The sequence below is a fragment of the Triticum aestivum genome, chromosome 3B, assembly GCF_018294505.1.
Source record: "Triticum aestivum cultivar Chinese Spring chromosome 3B, IWGSC CS RefSeq v2.1, whole genome shotgun sequence".
NCBI classification, from domain to species: Eukaryota; Viridiplantae; Streptophyta; class Magnoliopsida; order Poales; family Poaceae; genus Triticum; species Triticum aestivum.
In genome coordinates this window covers 371,891,997-371,910,878 of record NC_057801.1, presented here as the reverse complement: position 1 = coordinate 371,910,878, position 18,882 = coordinate 371,891,997, and the positions used below count along the sequence as shown (strand labels likewise).

The window sequence follows — 18,882 nt, the reverse complement described above, 5'->3', positions numbered from 1 at the left end:
GGCAGGTCCATCGGATTTGTTGTCCAAGTCTGAATTTAGGCTTGCATCCGACTGACTGATAACTCGCGGGCGCTTCAATGAGCTTTAGCCGGATTTGCAGGCCTAACGTTAGTGGTAGGACACCCACCAACCATTCCTTTGGTTCGTCGTCTACTGGACCAGCTAACCATGAGTGGGCAGCGCCAGTTTAGCGCAATCGCAATGTTTAATGCACAGGTTAAACCTATCCGTAAGAGAGCGAAATCTACTCGTAACAGGTCCACATTCTGATGCACAAGCCAGAGAAAGCCTTGTCAGATAATTAAGTTAAAAATACGGGAAGCTGCCTCCAATCCAACTCTTATTTTTATTGTTGTCACGGATCAGCGATCCACATGCATTTCTGTATCCCTTGTGTTCAAAAGATATGGCAGTTCAAGTCTATATCAAGAAGTCGTTTCTCTAGAATTACAGCATTCGGCCCCTCAGGATGGCCTCCGCCTTTCTGACTTCCTTCACTGGTCCAATGATGAACACCTACATTAAGCAGGCATGAACAAGAGGATTAGTAAAGCTAAGAAAATCAAGGATATCATGTTTTGACTTTAGCCTTATTGACAGAGGAGAATCAAAGACTATTTTATGTTTCTGCGGGTACTTAAACCACTTTCTCACTAGGTGTTGGCGTTGGATTGCATATCCATACAACTGAAAATGACTTGCATATAGGAGTATATAGTATGATAACACGGCAGCTAAGTTGTATGCATACACATCAAGCCCTAGCACCCTACTGCAATCACCTCAGCCAGAAGCTAGATATATCTGTCTGTGATCAGCTAAAAATAGTACGACTAGATTATTATAGGCAGTGGAGAATATAAATGGTGAAACAATAAGGACAAACCAGAACAGCCATATTTTGCACGATAACTATAAATCATTTACATCTAAATTGTGGAGGACCATGCATGTGTGTGAAGCCCAAATGTCTTCTGATATTACAAACAGCCGAAATGGATTAGCAACATGATGTGCCAAGCTTAATGCTTGACAACAATAATTTCCCAGTAAATAGACCTTGTTGCTAACACAACAAACCCCATGACTACAAACTGCAGTAGTGGCTATCAATCAATCTAATCAAGGCAGGAAGATGCATCGACACAGCAGAGCAGTTCTGGTACTACAAGCCATGTTGCTACAAAACTATAGCTATTGCTGTTAACCAATTCAAACATGGACTGGATAAATTCAGTGGACCACGACTGCACAGTAATAAATATGTCAGCTATGGCAAACCTACCCTATCTGGAGGTCCCTTTGCACCACCGATATGGATTTCAACACTGCAAATAGGAGTGAAAGCAAACCAGGGAAGACCAAATTAAATTTTGCAGCATAAATATCATGCGATATCTGAAGAATCAAACTTAAGATGATTACTTGCAAGATTCTTTCACAGCCATTATTGATGATCCTTTTCTGCCAATAACACGACCCATTTTTCCAGGAGGCACATCTAAGAGCGAAAGGATATCCACTTCAGGAACACGAGCTTCAGCTTCAATGTCATCTGTCAACAATGTTTAATTAATTTTGTTCTATAAGTTGAATATATCAAAACTTCATAAATAAAATGAGTTAAGGAATGCAAAGCAAATACATCCATTGTCATTCCATATTAGTAATTATTATATGACGATCTGCACCTACAAGGCTACAATGCTGAAACATAAAGCAAACCCCAATCTTTAGGTTACAAATTTATGATTTATATCTGGAGAACCAAAAGTAAAGCTGATTTGGCCATACAGTAACTTTCCTTGATTTGAATGGGAAGGGAGTAAAGACACTGACCAGGGACAGTTGGAAGAGGCGGCCAATCTGCCTGCTGGTTGTCATTTATGCAAAAGCACCTACAGTATAGCTCACTTCGTACTGCCAGACGCCATGAAGATACTTTGCTTAACTTCTCCATCATTTTCTCATGTATATTGAGAAGGAAGCGCACATCATCTGTCGCTGCTCGAATCATCATTTCAGACAAGGGCCTATTTTTCCAGAAATTTGGGTCCTAAAAATCCATCAAATTACAATAAATTGTTAGTTTCAAGAAAATATAGTGGCAGAATACGGAAAATCGTGTGCCGGGCCATTATCTAGGAAGTCCACAAGACTTCAGGCCTGGAGAAAATAATATTCTAAATAGGAGTTATATAATTTTCTTCACAATGCTAACCTGCCTTAGAAGGGTACGGACTTCTTCCTTTTCAGGATATGGCATTCCTACATAAAGAAGTACAACAGTATCACACCACACAATCAATCAAATGCAAAGCACAAAAGAAATTGAGGTTCAATCCTTCATAGATTTAGTAAACATCGGCATGATGTTAAGAGCAGAAAAACTATTTGGCATGATGTTTTACAGAAGGAACACACTGTTAGCAAGAGTAACGGAACCACAATACATTACTTCCATATTTACTGGATTTGATACATAGCACCACGAATCTTGTATACCACGCAATGTACGCAAACCCATTATGTGAGCTGGGTTCCAGGTTCCCGGCAATTTGGAGGAAAATGCAGCCTACTGAGAACCCAAACACCTTAAGTTACAGCCAAGTCAGATGAACACCTTAAGTTAACTAGTTAAGGCAAGTCAGATGATCCACGAACCCAAACACCTCAGTTTGAGACAATAAGATAGCTGGGTGTCTGTAAGCATCAGGTGAGGATTATGAAGAGCTCAAGCAAGATGCAACACCACTACTAAATTGAAACAAGGGTATAAAAACTAATTTTACACCCAATTTACAGCACCTCAAGCACTAGTCCTACTAATAACATACATTCTTAACCACGGCACTCAAGGCAGATAATCATGGGATCACAAGCACAATCTACTTGAGTTATTCCAGGTTCTCAACATGTGTACAAACCATTTTGTACAACACAGAAGTGGCCAACTGAAGAAGACATGCATTAGACAAATTGTGTGAAAGCATTAGTTTTAATCACAGACAAATGAACATATGCAACTTCATCATATTGTTAGACTGCGACATACGATGAGACATGATGTCCACCCAGCAATAAAGATTATAGACTACCTAACAACCATAACATGTTGAGCTTACAGTAAAATGAATACAAAAAAGAACTTGGATTGCATAACATATACTCCCTCTGTTCCTAAATATTTGTCCTTCTAGAAATTTCAACAAGTGACTACATATGGAGCAAAATGAGTGAATCTACACTCTAAAATATGTCTACATACATCCGTATGTGGTAGTCATTTGAAATGTCTAGAAAGACAAATATTTAGGAACGGAGGGAGTACATCAAGGTTAAAGCACTAGCTGCAGCGCGAGTAAGGTCTGTTCAATTGTATTAAAAAGTGACCCCATCTTTCTTAAGGACAAGATTTACGATATGAATTGGACTCCACCAAGATAAATATAGCGTGGCAATACATTAGAATATATGCTAAATGTTTGATGTTAACATGTGTAGATTAAATTAAAGCACTTGGAAGACAGCACAAGCGAATTACCAATAAGGGGATTAGCCGAACCTATATAAGTTATGCCCAATTAGAAAAAAAAGGACAATAAAATATGAAAAAGTGTCATATGTTATGAGAAAACAAAGCAAGGCTAAAACCATGTACACATAGGTTCTCTCCCAATCATGTAAAACTCAACAATTTAATCCAGTGAAGTTTAGAAAGTACCACAATAACGAGGATCGGCAAGAAGGCTCACGAAGGATATGTAAACATCATATGCTCTCTTTTTACCTTCCTGCTCTTCAATCAGGGAATAGGCTATCTGCAAATGAAAGTGATGATCGGAAGCTCCCTTTACAAATAAAATCATCTTACATGTAGCTGCTATAATAATTAACATATAGTATATCTCTGGGAAGGTAGACGATCATGTAATGCTTTCAACCCTGTACAGGGTTACTGGTCCAAAGCTCATGATAATTGTTAAATTTGAAAGAAATTAACTGAGAAAGCAGCAGACACGGATTCATTCATATATTAGAAGGAAATTATTAGTGTTTTGTTTACAAAGTTATGCCACTATATCATACTCCCTCCGTCCCAAAATAATTGTCTTGAGCTTAGTACAAATTTATACTAGAGCTAGTACAAAGTTGAGACACTTATTTTGGGACGGAGGGAGTAGTACATATGTACGGTGATTACCTGTGTATCCATCACATTATGTAATTTAATGCCAAACTGGAAATACAATGCCTGCAGCAGAATAAATTGTAAGTTTACCACTGGTCAGATACACAATTTTTGCAACGCTTATTTTAATACACCAAAAGAATATCACATCTCACAGTTAGGCACCTCACTGTCCCTTTTACAGTCATGAATAACTTTGGTGATATGATTGGACTCAAGTGCTGGTTTGCAAGCTTGAACTAGTTCTTTTCCACCCTCAATAGCATCGACCAAGTAAACAGCGTCAGGAAATGCAATCTGAAAAGGCAAACGAACCAACAAAAACAGTCATGCCTTAACATCATTACAACAATGGTGACCGATCAGACCAATCTTTTTTATCTATATCAGCAGAAATACATGCATGTGCAACCAGTTCCAATAAAATAAGAGGGGTTAGGTACACTAAGTCTAGGTTCATCAAAAGGACTTGCGTGGGTAGATCATGGCACTATAAGGTAATGAAGCAGCATTTCAAGCAAGACCATTGTAATGTGGGGTCAGGTGAGGGCATAATAATTGCCCGATGTAGGAGAAGGTTGTCTCATGACAGTTTATGATAGCCACAATTCATCCATGATGAAACAAAAGATTGCAGGAGTATACAAATATTCCATGCCACGTGAGATTCAGTTCAGCTCACCTGCATGATACAGAGAGCACCATGGCGGCAAAGGTCAACACCTTCACAGTCAAATCCAATCACCAATTTCTTGGCAGCAGAGGGCTCAAGAAACTCAACTGGGAGTTGACTAGGTTTAGTAACAACATGAAAGGGCAGGGATGGCAATTCCACGTTATTCCCTGCAAAAGAACACATCGAATTACAAGTAGAAACAAAATAGTTCCAGTTCATAGGTGCTTGCAAGCAAACACAATAAATTCTGAATTTCTAACCAAGGTAACGTAGTGTTGGTGTAGCTAGATGCAGCCTAGTTTCCTCACCAATCAGGAAAAAAAAATATTTTAAAACCACTGTGGTCAGCACAATCGCCTTAGTTCAGTATCTCATATAGAGGAATATTGTTGGAATAAAAGCAAGGTCTAGCCTGATAGATCAATGCAGCTATTGAACTATAAAGGACGACTAGCACACGAACCAAAGCAGAATCAAACAGAAAAGAAAAAACCACCGACCATGAATCCTTCCACATGCTACTATTGCCCTACTCTTTATTGAAACCATTGATCAATAGAGGCAAAATCCAGGCCTGCAAATCAGGGAACGGAAGCTGCACAAGTAGCAGCTACAAGTCCCAACATTACCTGCCCTAAAACCCTAGCTAGGACTAAATCATGACGCGAAAACACAAACTAAAAGGGCGGGGTAGAGCAGAGATATAGCAAAGCGCAGCGATTAAACGTGAACTCCAAGAAACCCTAAGTTCGGGCGACGCGCACGCGCACGCACCGAGCGGAAGCAGCGCTACGCTCCGAGAGAGAGAGAGAGAGAGAGAGAGAGAGAGAACCTGCGGGGCCCTCGCCGTCGGCGGAGTTGGGGGGACGGGAGGCCATCCCTCGCCCCTCCCGATCGCTGGCCGGGAGAGACAGGACGCGGACGCACCGGCAACGGAAGAGGGAATGAAGAAAGGGGACGGGGAATCGTCTTGCCCGGCGGCGTCAAGACTCTACTAGTACTGGTAACTGCCCGTTGCTCCGTCCGACTGTTTCAGTACTGTGCAGGTTGGACTCTTGCCTGAAGCCCTCAACCAAACCTGGCAAAATGGGCTGGCCCGGCCTGTGTTATACGGGCCAGGCACGGCCAGCCCACCCAGGCATGCTAAGTACACAGGCTGCGCCGGGTCGGCACGCGTGCTGCCCTCCTGGCCCAAGCATGGCCCCCTTCTTACACGGGCGGGCACGGCGGCCGTTTAGCCCATTGGCTCGCGTAGAATTCAGCCTACAGGGCTATTTTGGAGAGAGCAACTAATTAACAAGCGCTCCTTCGGAAGCCTCGCAACGATCAGTGCCACTTGGCGCGTTTTCAGCCATTTGCCACGTGTCGCGCTCTGGGCGCTCCCTCCGAATTTTTTTTCACGCGTTTTCGGCTTTTTAAACGGTTTTTTTGTTTTTTCGACGTTTTGGTTTTTCACCGGTCTTCCCTAACTTTTCGACAAAAACAAATCAAAAAAAAATACGCAAAAAAACACATTTTCTTTTTTTTCTTTCGCGAGAGTCATGGTTTTGCTTCCGCGAGAGGTATGATTTTGCTTTCGCGAGAGTCATGGCCGTGCCTCTTGGAAACGAAAAAGAACACGTTTTCTGTTTTTTTTTCTTTCACGAGAGTCACGGTTTTGCTTCCGAGAGAGGCACGGTTGTGCTTTCGCGAGAGTCACGGTCGTGCCTCCTTGGAAATGAAAAAAATGTATTTTCTGTTTTTTTTCGCGACAAGGAATCTAATCATCCGAGCTACGCTTGGTTCGTCTCTTGCTACTTATTGTCGGATTGTGTCTAGTTTGATTTTAAGTTATGTTGATAACGTGTGTCTCATCCTGAAGAGCATGCATATCAGTTGTAAGGCCGCTAATTTTATTGGTCATGTGATCAAGACAAGTGCCATGACTCGTGAGGTTTTAATAATTCAGTTAAGGCGTTATTTTGCTTGTGCTATTGTATTGTGTAGTGCTCCTACAAGGTTAGGAAGTGGTCCCTCATGCCTAGAATCGTAGTTTTTATTCTATCACCTAATATTAGGATTATTCTGAGTAATAAAATTGGTATTACCCCCACCCCAACCATAATCAGTTGGTTGCTCTGAGTGAAACTAAGACAAGTATTGTGTGAGGGCAACCCATCCCTCCCGAAAATTGTGAGTAAACCCTAAGTGAGGAGAAAATAGCCAAAGTGAAAGGATCGGTATGGTCGAATAGAGGGGTGAATACACGACTAAATTTTTTTAACTTCAGTTAAAAAATTAGGCTCAACAAGAAATTAGATTGTCTAGAAGTGCAATTAGGTGGAAAACCTATATGATAAGCTCAAACAAATGCAAGCACAAAATAGAAACACAATATAAGCTTGCACAAAGTACACGTAAGATGTAACTGTAAGGGGAGTCGATGGAGACGAGAATGTGTTAACGAAGTTCCCTCCTTTTGGGGGAAGTATGCCTCCGTCTGAGCGGTGTGGAGGCACAGTGCTTCCCAAGAAGCTACTAGGGTCACATGAAAGATCGAGGATGTCGTCTAGAGGGGGGTGAATAGGCGCTTTAAAATAATTACGGTTTAGGCTTGAACAAATGCGGAATAAACCTAGCGGTTAATTTGTCAAGCACAAAACCTATAACAACTAGGCTCACCTATGTGCACCAACAACTTATGCTAAGCAAGATAAACAACTAAGTGATAGCAAGATATATGACAAGAAACAATATGGCTATCATAAAGTAAAGTGCATAAGTAAAGGGCCCGGGTAAGAGATAACCGAGGCACGCGGAGACAATGGTGTATCCCAAAGTTCACACCCTTGCGGATGCTAATCTCCGTTTGGAGCGGTATGGAGGCACAATGCTCCCCAAGAAGCCACTAGGGCCACCGTAATCTCCTCACGCCCTCGCACAATGCAAGATGTCGTGATTCCACTAAGGGACCCTTGAGAGCGATCACCGAACCCATACAAATGGCAACCCTTGGGGCGATCACCGAACCCATACACTTTGGCAACCCTTGGGGGCGGTCACCGGTACCCGTCAAATTGCTCGGGCGATCTCCACAACCTAATTGGAGACCCCGACGCTTGCCCGGAGCTTTACACCACAATGATTGAGCTCCGAAGACCACCAAACGTCCAGGGCGCCCAAACACCCAAGAGGAACAAGCTCAAGGTGTTGGGGAATGCGGTAATTTCAAAAGTTTCCTACGCACACGCAAGATCATGGTGATGCATAGCAACGAGCGGGAGAGTGTTGTCCACGTACCCTCGTAGACCGTAAGCCGAAGCATTATGACAACGCGGTTGATGTACTCGTACATCTTCATGATCCGACCGATCTTAGTACCGAAAGCACGGCACCTCCGCGATCTGCACACATTTGGCTCGGTGACGTCCCGCGAACTAACGATCCAGTAGAGTTTCGAGGGAGAGTTTCGTCAGCACGACAGTGTGATGACGATGATGATGAAGCTAGCGGCATAGGGCTTCGCCTAAGCACTGTAACGATATGACCGAGGTGGATTATGGTGGAGGGGGGCACCGCACACGGCTAAGAGATCAATGATCAACTTGTGTGTCTATGGGGTGCCCCCCTCCCCCGTATATAAAGGAGTGGAGGAGGGGGAGGAGGCCGGCCTCCTAGGCGCGCCCCAAGGGGAGTCCTACTCCCACCAGGAGTAGGATTCCCCCCCCCCTTCCGTAGTTGGATTAGGAGAGAAGGAAGGAGGAGGAAGGAGGAAGGAAAGGGGGGGCCTTCCCAATTCGGATTGGCTTGGGGGGTGTGCCCCCTCCTTTGCTCCCTTCTCCTCTCTCCCACTATGGCCCAATAAGGCCCATATACCTCCGGGGGGTTCCGGTAACCTCCCGGTACTCCGGTATATGCCCGAACTCACTCGGAACCATTCCGACGTCCAAATATAGTCGTCCAATATATCGATCTTTATGTCCTGACCATTTCAAGACTCCTCGTCATGTCCGTGATCATATCCGGGACTCCGAACTACCATCGGTACATCAAAACACATAAACTCGTAATATCAATCGTCACCGAACTTTAAGCGTGCGGACCCTACGGGTTTGAGAACTATGTAGACATGACCGAGACATGTCTCCGGCCAATAACTAATAGCGGAACCTGGATGCTCATATTGGCTCCCACATATTCTACGAAGATCTTTATCGGTCAAACCGCATAACAACATACGTTGTTCCCTTTGTCATCGGTATGTTACTTGCCCGAGATTCGATCGATGGTATCTGACTACCTAGTTCAATCTCGTTACCGGCAAGTCTCTTTACTCGTTCCGTAATGCATCATCCTGTAAATAACTCAATAGTCACATTGCTTGGAAGGCTTATAGTGATGTGCATTACCGAGAGGGCCCAAAGATACCTCTACGACAATCATAGTGACAAATCCTAATCTCGATCTATGCGAACTCAACAAACACCATCGGAGACACCTGTAGTGCATCTTTATAATCACCCAGTTACGTTGTGATGTTTGGTAGCACACAAAGTGTTCCTCCGGTATTCGGGAGTTGCATAATCTCATAGTCATAGGAACATGTATAAGTCATGAAGAAAGCAATATCAACATACTAAACGATCAAGTGCTAATGGGTCAAGTCAATCACATCATTCTCTAATGATGTGATCCCATTCATCAAATGACAACTCATGTCTATGGCTGGGAAACTTAACCATCTTTGATTAACGAGCTAGTCAAGTAGAGGCATACTAGTGACACTCTCTTTGTCTATGTATTCACACATGTACTAAGTTTTCGGTTAATACAATTCTAGCATGAGTAATAAACATTTATCATGATATAAGGAAATATATAAATAACATCTTTATTATTGCCTCTAGGGCATATTTCCTTCAGTCTCCCACTTGCACTAGAGTCAATAATCTAGATTACATTGTGATGATTCTAACACCCATGGAGTCTTGGTGTTGATCATGTTTTGCTCGTGAGAGAGGCTTAGTCAACGGGTCTGCAATATTCAGATCCGTATGTATCTTGCAAATTTCTATGTCCCCTTCCGACACTTGATGATGGATGGAATTGAAGCATCTCTTGATGTGCTTGGTTCTCTTGTGAAATATGGATTCCTTCGCAAAGGCAATGGCTCCAGTATTGTCACAAAAGATTTTCATTGGACCTGATGCACTAGGTATGACACCTAGATCGGATATGAACTCCTTCATCCAAACTCCTTCATTTGCTGCTTCCGAAGCAGCTATGTACTCCTCTTCACACGTAGATCCTGCCACGACGCTTTGCTTAGAACTGCACCAACTTACAGCTCCACCGTTCAATAAAAATACGTATCCGGTTTGTGACTTAGAGTCATCCAAATCTGTGTCAAAGCTTGCATTGACGTAACCATTTACGACGAGCTCTTTGTCACCTCCATAAACGAGAAACATATCCTTAGTCCTTTTCAGGTATTTCAGGATGTTCTTGACCGCTGTCCAGTGATCCACTCCTGGATTACTTTGGTACATCCCTGCTAAACTAATAGCAAGGCACACATCAGGTCTGGTACATAGCATTGCATACATGATAGAGCCTATGGCTGAAGCATAGGGAACATCTTTCATTTTCTCTCTATCTTCTGCAGTGGTCGGGCATTGAGTCTGACTCAACTTCACACCGTGTAACACAGGCAAGAACCCTTTATGTGCTTGATCCATTCTGAACTTCTTCAAAACTTTATCAAGGTATGTACTTTGTGAAAGTCCAATTAGGCATCTTGATCTATTCTCTGTAGATCTTAATGCCCAATATATAAGCAGCTTCACCAAGGCCTTTCATTGAAAAACTCTCTTTCAAGTATCCTTTTATGCTATCCAGAAATTCTATATCATTTCCAATCAATAATATGTCATCCACATATAATATTAGAAATGCTACAGAGCTCCCACTCACTTTCTTGTAAATACAGGCTTCTCCAAAAGTCTGTATAAAACCATATGCTTTGATCACACTATCAAAATGTTTATTCCAACTCCAAGAGGCTTGCACCAGTCCATAAATGGATCGCTGGAGCTTGCACACTTTGTTAGCATCCTTTGGATCAATAAAACCTTCGGGTTGCATCATATACAACTCTTCTTCCAGAAATCCATTCAGGAATGTAGTCTTTACATCCATTTGCCAAATTTCATACTCATAAAATGCAGCAATTGCTAACATGATTCAGACAGACTTAAGCATCGCTACGGGTGAGAATGTCTCATCGTAGTCAACTCCTTGAACTTGTCGAAAAACTTTCGCAAAGAGTCGAGCTTTGTAGACAGTAACATTACCGTCAGCGTCAGTCTTCTTCTTGAAGATCCATTTATTCTCGATGGCTTGCCGATCATCGGGCAAGCCAACCAAAGTCAACACTTTGTTCTCATACATGGATCCCATCTCAGATTTCATGGCCTCAAGCCATTTCGTAGAATCTGGGCTCATCATCGCTTCCTCATAGTTTGTAGGTTCGTCATGGTCAAGTAACATGACCTCCAGAATAGGATTACTGTACCACTCTGGTGCGGAACTTACTCTGGTTGATCTACGAGGTTTGGTAGTAACTTGATCCGAAGTTTCATGATCATTATCATCAGCTTCCTCACTAATTGGTGTAGGGATCACAGGAACTGGTTCTGTGATGAACTACTTTCCAATAAGGGAGTAGGTACAATTACCTCATCAAGTTCTACTTTCCTCCCACTCACTTCTTTTGAGAGAAACTCCTTCTCTAGAAAGGATCCATTCTTAGCAATGAATGTTTTGCCTTCAGATCTGTGATAGAAGGTGTACACAACAGTTTCCTTTGGGTATCCTATGAAGACACATTTCTTCGATTTGGGTTCGAGCTTATGAGGTTGAAGCTTTTTCACATAAGCATCGCAGCCCCAAACTTTCAGAAACGACAACTTTGGTTTCTTGCCAAACCACAGTTCATACGGCGTCGTCTCAACGGATTTAGATGGTGCCCTATTTCACGTGAATGCAACCGTCTCTAAAGCATAACCCCAAAATGATAGTAGTAAATCAGTAAGAGACATCATAGATCGCACCATATCTAATAAAGTGCGGTTACGATGTTCGGACACACCATTACGATGTGGTGCTCTGGGTGGCATGAGTTTCGGAACTATTCCACATTGTTTCAAATGAAGACCAAACTCGTAACTCAAATATTCTCCTCCACGATCAGATCGTAGAAACTTTATTTTCTTGTTACGATGATTTTCCACTTGACTCTGAAATTCTTTGAACTTTTCAAATGTTTCAGGCTTATGTTTCATCAAGTAGATATACCCATATCTGCTCAAATCATCTGTGAAGGTGAGAAAATAACGATACCCTCCATGAGCCTCAATATTCATCGGACCACATACATCAGTATGTATGATTTCCAACAAATCTGTTGCTCGCTCCATTGTTCCGGAGAACGGAATTTTAGTCATCTTACCCATGAGGCATGGTTCGCAAGTACCAAGTGATTCCAAAAGTCCATCAGAATGGAGTTTCTTCATGCGCTTTACACCAATATGACCCAAATGGTAGTGCCACAAATAAGTTGCACTATCATTATCAACTCTGCATCTTTTGGCTTCGATATTATGAATATGTGTGTCACTACTATCAAGATTCATTAAAAATAGACCACTCTTCAAGGGTGCATGACCATAAAAGATATTACTCATATAAATAGAACAACCATTATTCTCAAATTTAAATGAATAACCATCTCGTATCAAACAAGATCCAGATATAATGTTCATGCTCAACGCTGGCACCAAATAACAATTATTCAGGTCTAAAACTAATCCCGAAGGTAGATGTAGAGGTAGCGTGCCGACCGCGATCACATTGACTTTGGAACCATTTCCCACGCGCATCATCACCTCTTCCTTAGCCAACATTCGCTTAATCCGTAGTCCTTGTTTCGAGTTGCAAATATTAGCAACAGAACTAGTATCAAATATCCAGGTAATGCTGTGAGCATTAGTAAGGTACACATCAATAACATGTATATCGCATATACCTTTGTTCACCTTGCCATCCTTCTTATCCGCCAAATACTTGGGGCAGTTCCGCTTCCAGTGACCAGTCCCTTTGCAGTAGAAGCACTCAGTCTCAGGCTTAGGTCCAGACTTGGGCTTCTTCACTTGAGCAACAACTTGTTTGCCGTTCTTCTTGAAGTTCCCCTTCTTCCCTTTACCCCTTTTCTTGAAACTGGTGGTCTTGTTGACCATCAACACTTGATGCTCCTTCTTGATTTCTACCTCCGCGGCCTTTAGCATTACGAAGAGCTCGGGAATTGTCTTGTTCATCCCTTGCATATTATAGTTCATCATGAAGCTCTTGTAGCTTGGTGGCAGTGGTTGAACAATTCTGTCAATGACACTATCATCAGGAAGATTAACTCCCAGCTGAATCAAGTGGTTGTTATACCCAGACATTTTGAGTATATGTTCACTGACAGAACTATTCTCCTCCATCTTGCAGCTCTAGAACTTATTGGAGACTTCATATCTCTCAATTCGGGCATTTGCTTGAAATATTAACTTCAACTCCTGGAACATCTCATATGCTCCATGACGTTCAAAACATCGTTGAAGTCCCAGTTCTAAGCCGTAAATCATGGCACACTGAACTATCGAGTAGTCATCAACTTTGCTCTGCCAGATGTTCACAATGTCCGCCGTTGCTCCTGCAGCAAGTCTTGCACCTAGCGGTGCTTCCGGGACATAATTCTTCTGTGCAGTAATGAGGATAATCCTCAAGTTACGGAACCAGTCCGTATAATTGCTACCATCATCTTTCAACTTAGCTTTCTCAAGGAACGCATTAAAATTCAAAGGAACAGTAGCACGGGCCATTGATCTACAACAACATAGACATGCAAAAAACTATCAGGTACTAAGTTCATGATAAATTAAAGTTCAATTAATCATATTACTTAAGAACTCCCACTTAGATAGACATCCCTCTAATCATCTAAGTGATCACGTGATCCAAATCAACTAAACCATGTCCGATCATCACGTGAGATGGAGTAGTTTTCAATGGTGAACATCACTATGTTGATCATATCTACTATATCATTCATGCTCGACCTTTCGGTCTCAGTGTTCCGAGGCCATATCTGCATATGCTAGGCTCGTCAAGTTTAACCTGAGTATTCTGCGTGTGCAAAACTGGCTTGCACCTGTTGTATGTGAACGTAGAGCTTATCACACCCGATCATCACGTGGTGTCTCGGCACGACGAACTTTCGCAACGGTGCATACTCGGGGAGAACACTTGTACCATGAAATTTAGTGAGAGATCATCTTATAATGCTACCGTCGAACTAAGCAAAATAAGATGCATAAAAGATAAACATCACATGCAATCAATATAAGTGATATGATATAGCCATCATCATCTTGTGCCTTTGATCTCCATCTCCAAAGCACCGTCATGATCACCATCGTCACCGGCGCAACACCTTGATCTCCATCATAGCATCGTTGTTGTCTCGCCAACTATTGTTTCTACGACTATCGCTGCCGCTTAGTGATAAAGTAAAAACAATTACAGGGCGATTGCATTGCATACAATAAAGCGACAACCATATGGCTCCTGCCAGTTGCCGATAACTCTGTTACAAAACATGATCATCTCATACAATAAAATTTAGCATCATGTCTTGACCATATCACATCACAACATGCCCTGGAAAAACAAGTTAGACGTCCTCTACTTTGTTGTTGCAAGTTTTACATGGCTGCTACGGGCTGAGCAAGAACCATTCTTACCTACGCATCAAAACCACAATGATTTTTCGTCAACTATGTGTTGTTTTAACCTTCAAAAGGACCGGGCGTAGCCACACTCGATTCAACTAAAGTTGGAGAAACTGACACCAGCCAGCCACCTGTGTGCGAAGCACGCGTAATGTCGGTCCGGGCCGCTTCATCCAACAATACCGCCGAATCAAAGTATGACATGCTGGTAAGCAGTATGACTATTATCGCCCACAACTCACTTGTGTTCTACTCATGCATATAACATCTACGCATAAACCTGGCTCTGATGCCACTATTGGGGAACGCGGTAATTTCAAAAATTTCCTACACACACACAAGATCATGGTGATGCATAGCAACGAGCGGGAGAGTGTTGTCCACATACCCTCATAGACCGTAAGCAGAAGCGTTATGACAACGTGGTTGATGTAGTCGTACATCTTAACGATCCGACCGATCTTAGTACCGAAAGCACAACACCTCCGCGATCTGAACACGTTCGGCTCGGTGACATCCGACGAACTCAGATCCAGCAGAGTGTCAAGGGAGAGTTTTGTCAGCATGACGGCGTGATGACGGTGATGATGAAGCTACCGGCACAGGGCTTCGCCTAAGCACTGCAACGATATGACCGAGGTGGATTATGGTGGAGGGGGGCACCGCACACGGCTAAGAGATCAATGATCAACTTGTGTGTCTATGGGGTGCCCCCTCCCTCGTATATAAAGGAGTGGAGGAGGGAGGAGGCCGGCCTCATAGGTGCTCACCAAGGGGAGTCCTACTCCCACGGGGAGTAGGATTCCCCCCCCTTCCCTAGTTGGATTAGGAGAGAAGGAAGGAGGAGGAAGGAGGAAGGAAAGGGGGCCCGACCCCCTTCCCAATTTGGATTGGGATCGGGGGGGCGTGCCCCCTCCTTTTCTCCCTTCTCCTCTCTCCCACTATGGCCCATAAGGCCCATATACCTCCTGGGGGGTTCCGGTAACCTCCCGGTATTTCGGTATATGCCCGAACTCACCCGTAACCATTCCGACGTCCCAATATAGTCGTCCAATATATCGATCTTTATGTCTCAACCATTTCGAGACTCCTCATCATGCCCGCGATCATATCCGGGCCTCCAAACTAGATTCGGTACATCAAAACACATAAACTCGTAATACCGATCGTCACCGAACTTTAAGCGTGCGGACCCTACGGGTTCGAGAACTATGTAGACATGACCAAGACATGTCTCCGGCCAATAATCAATAGCGGAACTTGGATGCTCATATTGGATCCCACATATTCTACGAAGACTTTATCAGTCAAACCGCATACAACATACATTGTTCCCTTTGTCATCGGTATGTTACTTGCCCGAGATTCGATCGTCGGTATCTCAATACCTAGTTCAATCTCATTACCGGCAAGTCTCTTTACTCGTTCCTTAAAGCATCATCCCGTAACCTGTTCATTAGTCACATTACTGGCAAGGCTTATAGTGATGTGCATTACCGAGAGGGCCCAGAGATACCGCTACGACAATCATAGTGAAAAATCCTAATCTCGATCTATGCCAACTCAACAAACATCATCGGAGACACCTGTAGAGCACCTTTATAATCACCCAGTTACGTTGTGACGTTTGGTTGCACACCAAGTGTTCCTCCGGTATTCGGGAGTTGCATAATCTCATAGTTATAGTAACATGTATAAGTCATGAAGAAAGCAATAGCAACATACTAAACGATCAAGTGCTAAGCTAATGGAATGGGTCAAGTCAATCACATCATTCTCTAATGATGTGATCCCGTTCATCAAATCACCACTCATGTCTATGGCTAGGAAACTTAACCATCTTTGATTAGCTAGTCAACTAGAGGCATACTAGTGACACTCTGTTTGTCTATGTATTCACACATGTACTAAGTTTCCGGTTAATACAATTGTATCATGAGTAATAAACATTTATCATGATATAAGGAAATATATAAATAACAACTTTATTATTGTCTCTAGGCCATATTTCCTTCACAAGGGTACCAAGCACCCAAGAGTAATAATCTTCTCAACTTGTAACTTCCACGTATCACCATGGAGAACTCAAAACGATGCACCAAATGCAATGGCAAGGTCACACGGAGTGCCCAAGTCCTTCTCTCCCAAATCCCAACAAAGAAATTAATGCTAGGGAAGAAAATGAGAGGAAGAACAAGAAGGAGAACACCAAGAACTCCAAGATCTAGATCCAAGGGGTTCCCCTCACATAGATGGGAAAGTGACTGGTGGAAATGTGGATCTAAATCTCCTCTCTCTTCCCCCCAAACTAGAAAGAATCCATGAAGGGATTGTAACGCCCACGATGCGGCTATATCTCTCACATGTCGAGGCACGACTTAGAGGCATAACCGCATTGTAGGTTTTGTCGCAAGAAGGGTCATCTTCACACAATCCCATGTAATGAACAAGAATGGGATAAAGAGAGTTGGCTTACAATCGCCACTTCACACAATACATAAATAAATTCATACATCATTAAAAATACACTCATAGACCGGCTACGGTCAAATCCAAATGAAAAGAAGATAACCCCAAATGCTAGATCCCCGATCGTCCCAACTGGGCTCCACTACTGATCATCAGGAAACAAAACATAGTAACGACCAAGGTCCTCGTCAAACTCCCACTTGAGCTCGGTTGTGCCACTTGCACTGGTATCCTCAACACCTGCATCTGTTTTGGTAGAATCTGTGAGTCACGAGGACTCAGCAATCTCACACCCGCGAGATCAAGACTATTTAAGCACATGGGTAGGAAAGGGGTAAGGTGGTGGAGCTGCAGCAAGCACTAAGCATATATGCTGGCTATCATACGCAAGTGAGAGCGAGAAGAGAAGCAACACATCGGTCGAGAAGCTAGAAGTGATCAAGAAGTGATCCTGAAACTACTTACGTTAATACATAACCCAAACCGTGTTCACTTCCCGGACTCCGCCGAAAAGAGACCATCACGGCTACACACGCGGTTGATGCATTTTAATTAAGTCAAGTGTCAAGTTCTCCACAACCGGACATTAACAAAGTCCCATCTGCCACATAACCGCGGGGCACGGCTCTCAAAAGTTTATACCCTGCAGGGGTGTCCCAACTTAGCCCATCACAAGCTCTCACGGTCAACGAAGGATATTTCTTCTCCCAGGAAGACCCGATCAATCTCGGAATCCTGGTTTACAAGACATTTCGACAATGGTAAAACAAGACCAACAAAGCCGCCCGATGTGCCGGCAAATCCCGATAGGAGTCACACGTATCTTGTTCTCAGGGCACACCGGATGGGCAAGACGTCGGGTTGGCATAGACCCTAGTTGCCCAGGGGGCGCCGGACATCGCCCAGGTTGGGCCAGCACCCGAAGGAGCACTAGCCCGGGGGTTAAAATAAAGATGACCCTCGGGCTCGCGAAAACCCAAGGGAAAAAGGCTTAGGTGGCAAATGGTAAAACCAAGGTTGGGCCTTGCTGGAGGAGTTTTATTCAAAGCAAACTGTCAAGGGGGTCCCATAAATCACCCAACCGCGTAAGGAACACAAAATCAAGGAACATAACACCGGTATGACGGAAACTAGGGCGGCAAGAGTGGAACAAAACACCATGCATAAGGCCGAGCCTTCCACCCTTTACCAAGTATATAGGTGCATTAACTAAACAAGAGATATTGTGATATCCCAAAATATCCATGTACCAACAAGGAACAAACTTCATCTTCACCTGCAACTAGCAACGCTATAAGAGGGGCTGAGCAAAAGCGGTGACATAGCCAAACAACGGTTTGCTAGGAAAGGATGGTTAGAGGCTTGACATGGCAATATGGGAGGCATGATAAACCAGTGGTAGGTAGAGCAAACATAGTGATAGAGTGAACAACTAGCAAAGCATAGATAGAAGTGATATCGAGGGTATGGTCATCTTGCCTGCAAAGTTCTCAGAGTTTTCGAAAGCTTGATCCTCGTTAGCGTACTCAACAGGTTCCTCGTTCACGTACTCGTCTCCCGGCTCTACCCAAGGCAAGAACACAAGCAATGGAACGACAATCAAACACGGCGCAATGCACAAGCAACGTGATGCAATACATGGCATGATATGCAAGATACGATATGCAATGCATAAGCATGCTCCAGAAGGGAAATAATGATCAAGGCATCAACTTGGCAAACCAAGTATGCCG

At 43.3% G+C, this 18,882-nt stretch overlaps 1 protein-coding gene across 1 annotated transcript; it reads right to left on the bottom strand.

The window, feature by feature from the left end:
- Nucleotides 1–301: 301 nt before the first annotated feature.
- On the bottom strand, nucleotides 302–5,922 carry LOC123069939 (piRNA biogenesis protein EXD1). The gene is made up of 10 exons (XM_044492923.1): nucleotides 5,701–5,922; nucleotides 4,875–5,035; nucleotides 4,358–4,489; nucleotides 4,205–4,255; nucleotides 3,725–3,821; nucleotides 2,222–2,268; nucleotides 1,840–2,056; nucleotides 1,426–1,555; nucleotides 1,286–1,328; nucleotides 302–516 (listed from the first exon to the last, which is right to left on the bottom strand). The coding sequence occupies exons 1-10, from the start codon at nucleotides 5,744–5,746 to the stop codon at nucleotides 448–450; spliced, it is 993 nt and encodes a 330-aa protein (XP_044348858.1). The 5' UTR covers nucleotides 5,747–5,922; the 3' UTR covers nucleotides 302–447.
- Nucleotides 5,923–18,882: the final 12,960 nt, after the last annotated feature.

What these genes read in the sequence shown, in the direction of transcription:
- LOC123069939 (XM_044492923.1), bottom strand. Translation starts at nt 5,746, where the DNA reads ATGGCCTCCCGTCCCCCCAACTCCGCCGACGGCGAGGGCCCCGCAG. An exon ending in GCCTCTTCCAACTGTCCCTG is followed by an intron (nt 1,556 to 1,839) that starts GTCAGTGTCTTT and finishes CATTGTTGACAG; the next exon opens with ATGACATTGAAGCTGAAGCT. An exon ending in GCTGTGAAAGAATCTTGCAA is followed by an intron (nt 1,329 to 1,425) that starts GTAATCATCTTA and finishes TCCTATTTGCAG; the next exon opens with TGTTGAAATCCATATCGGTG.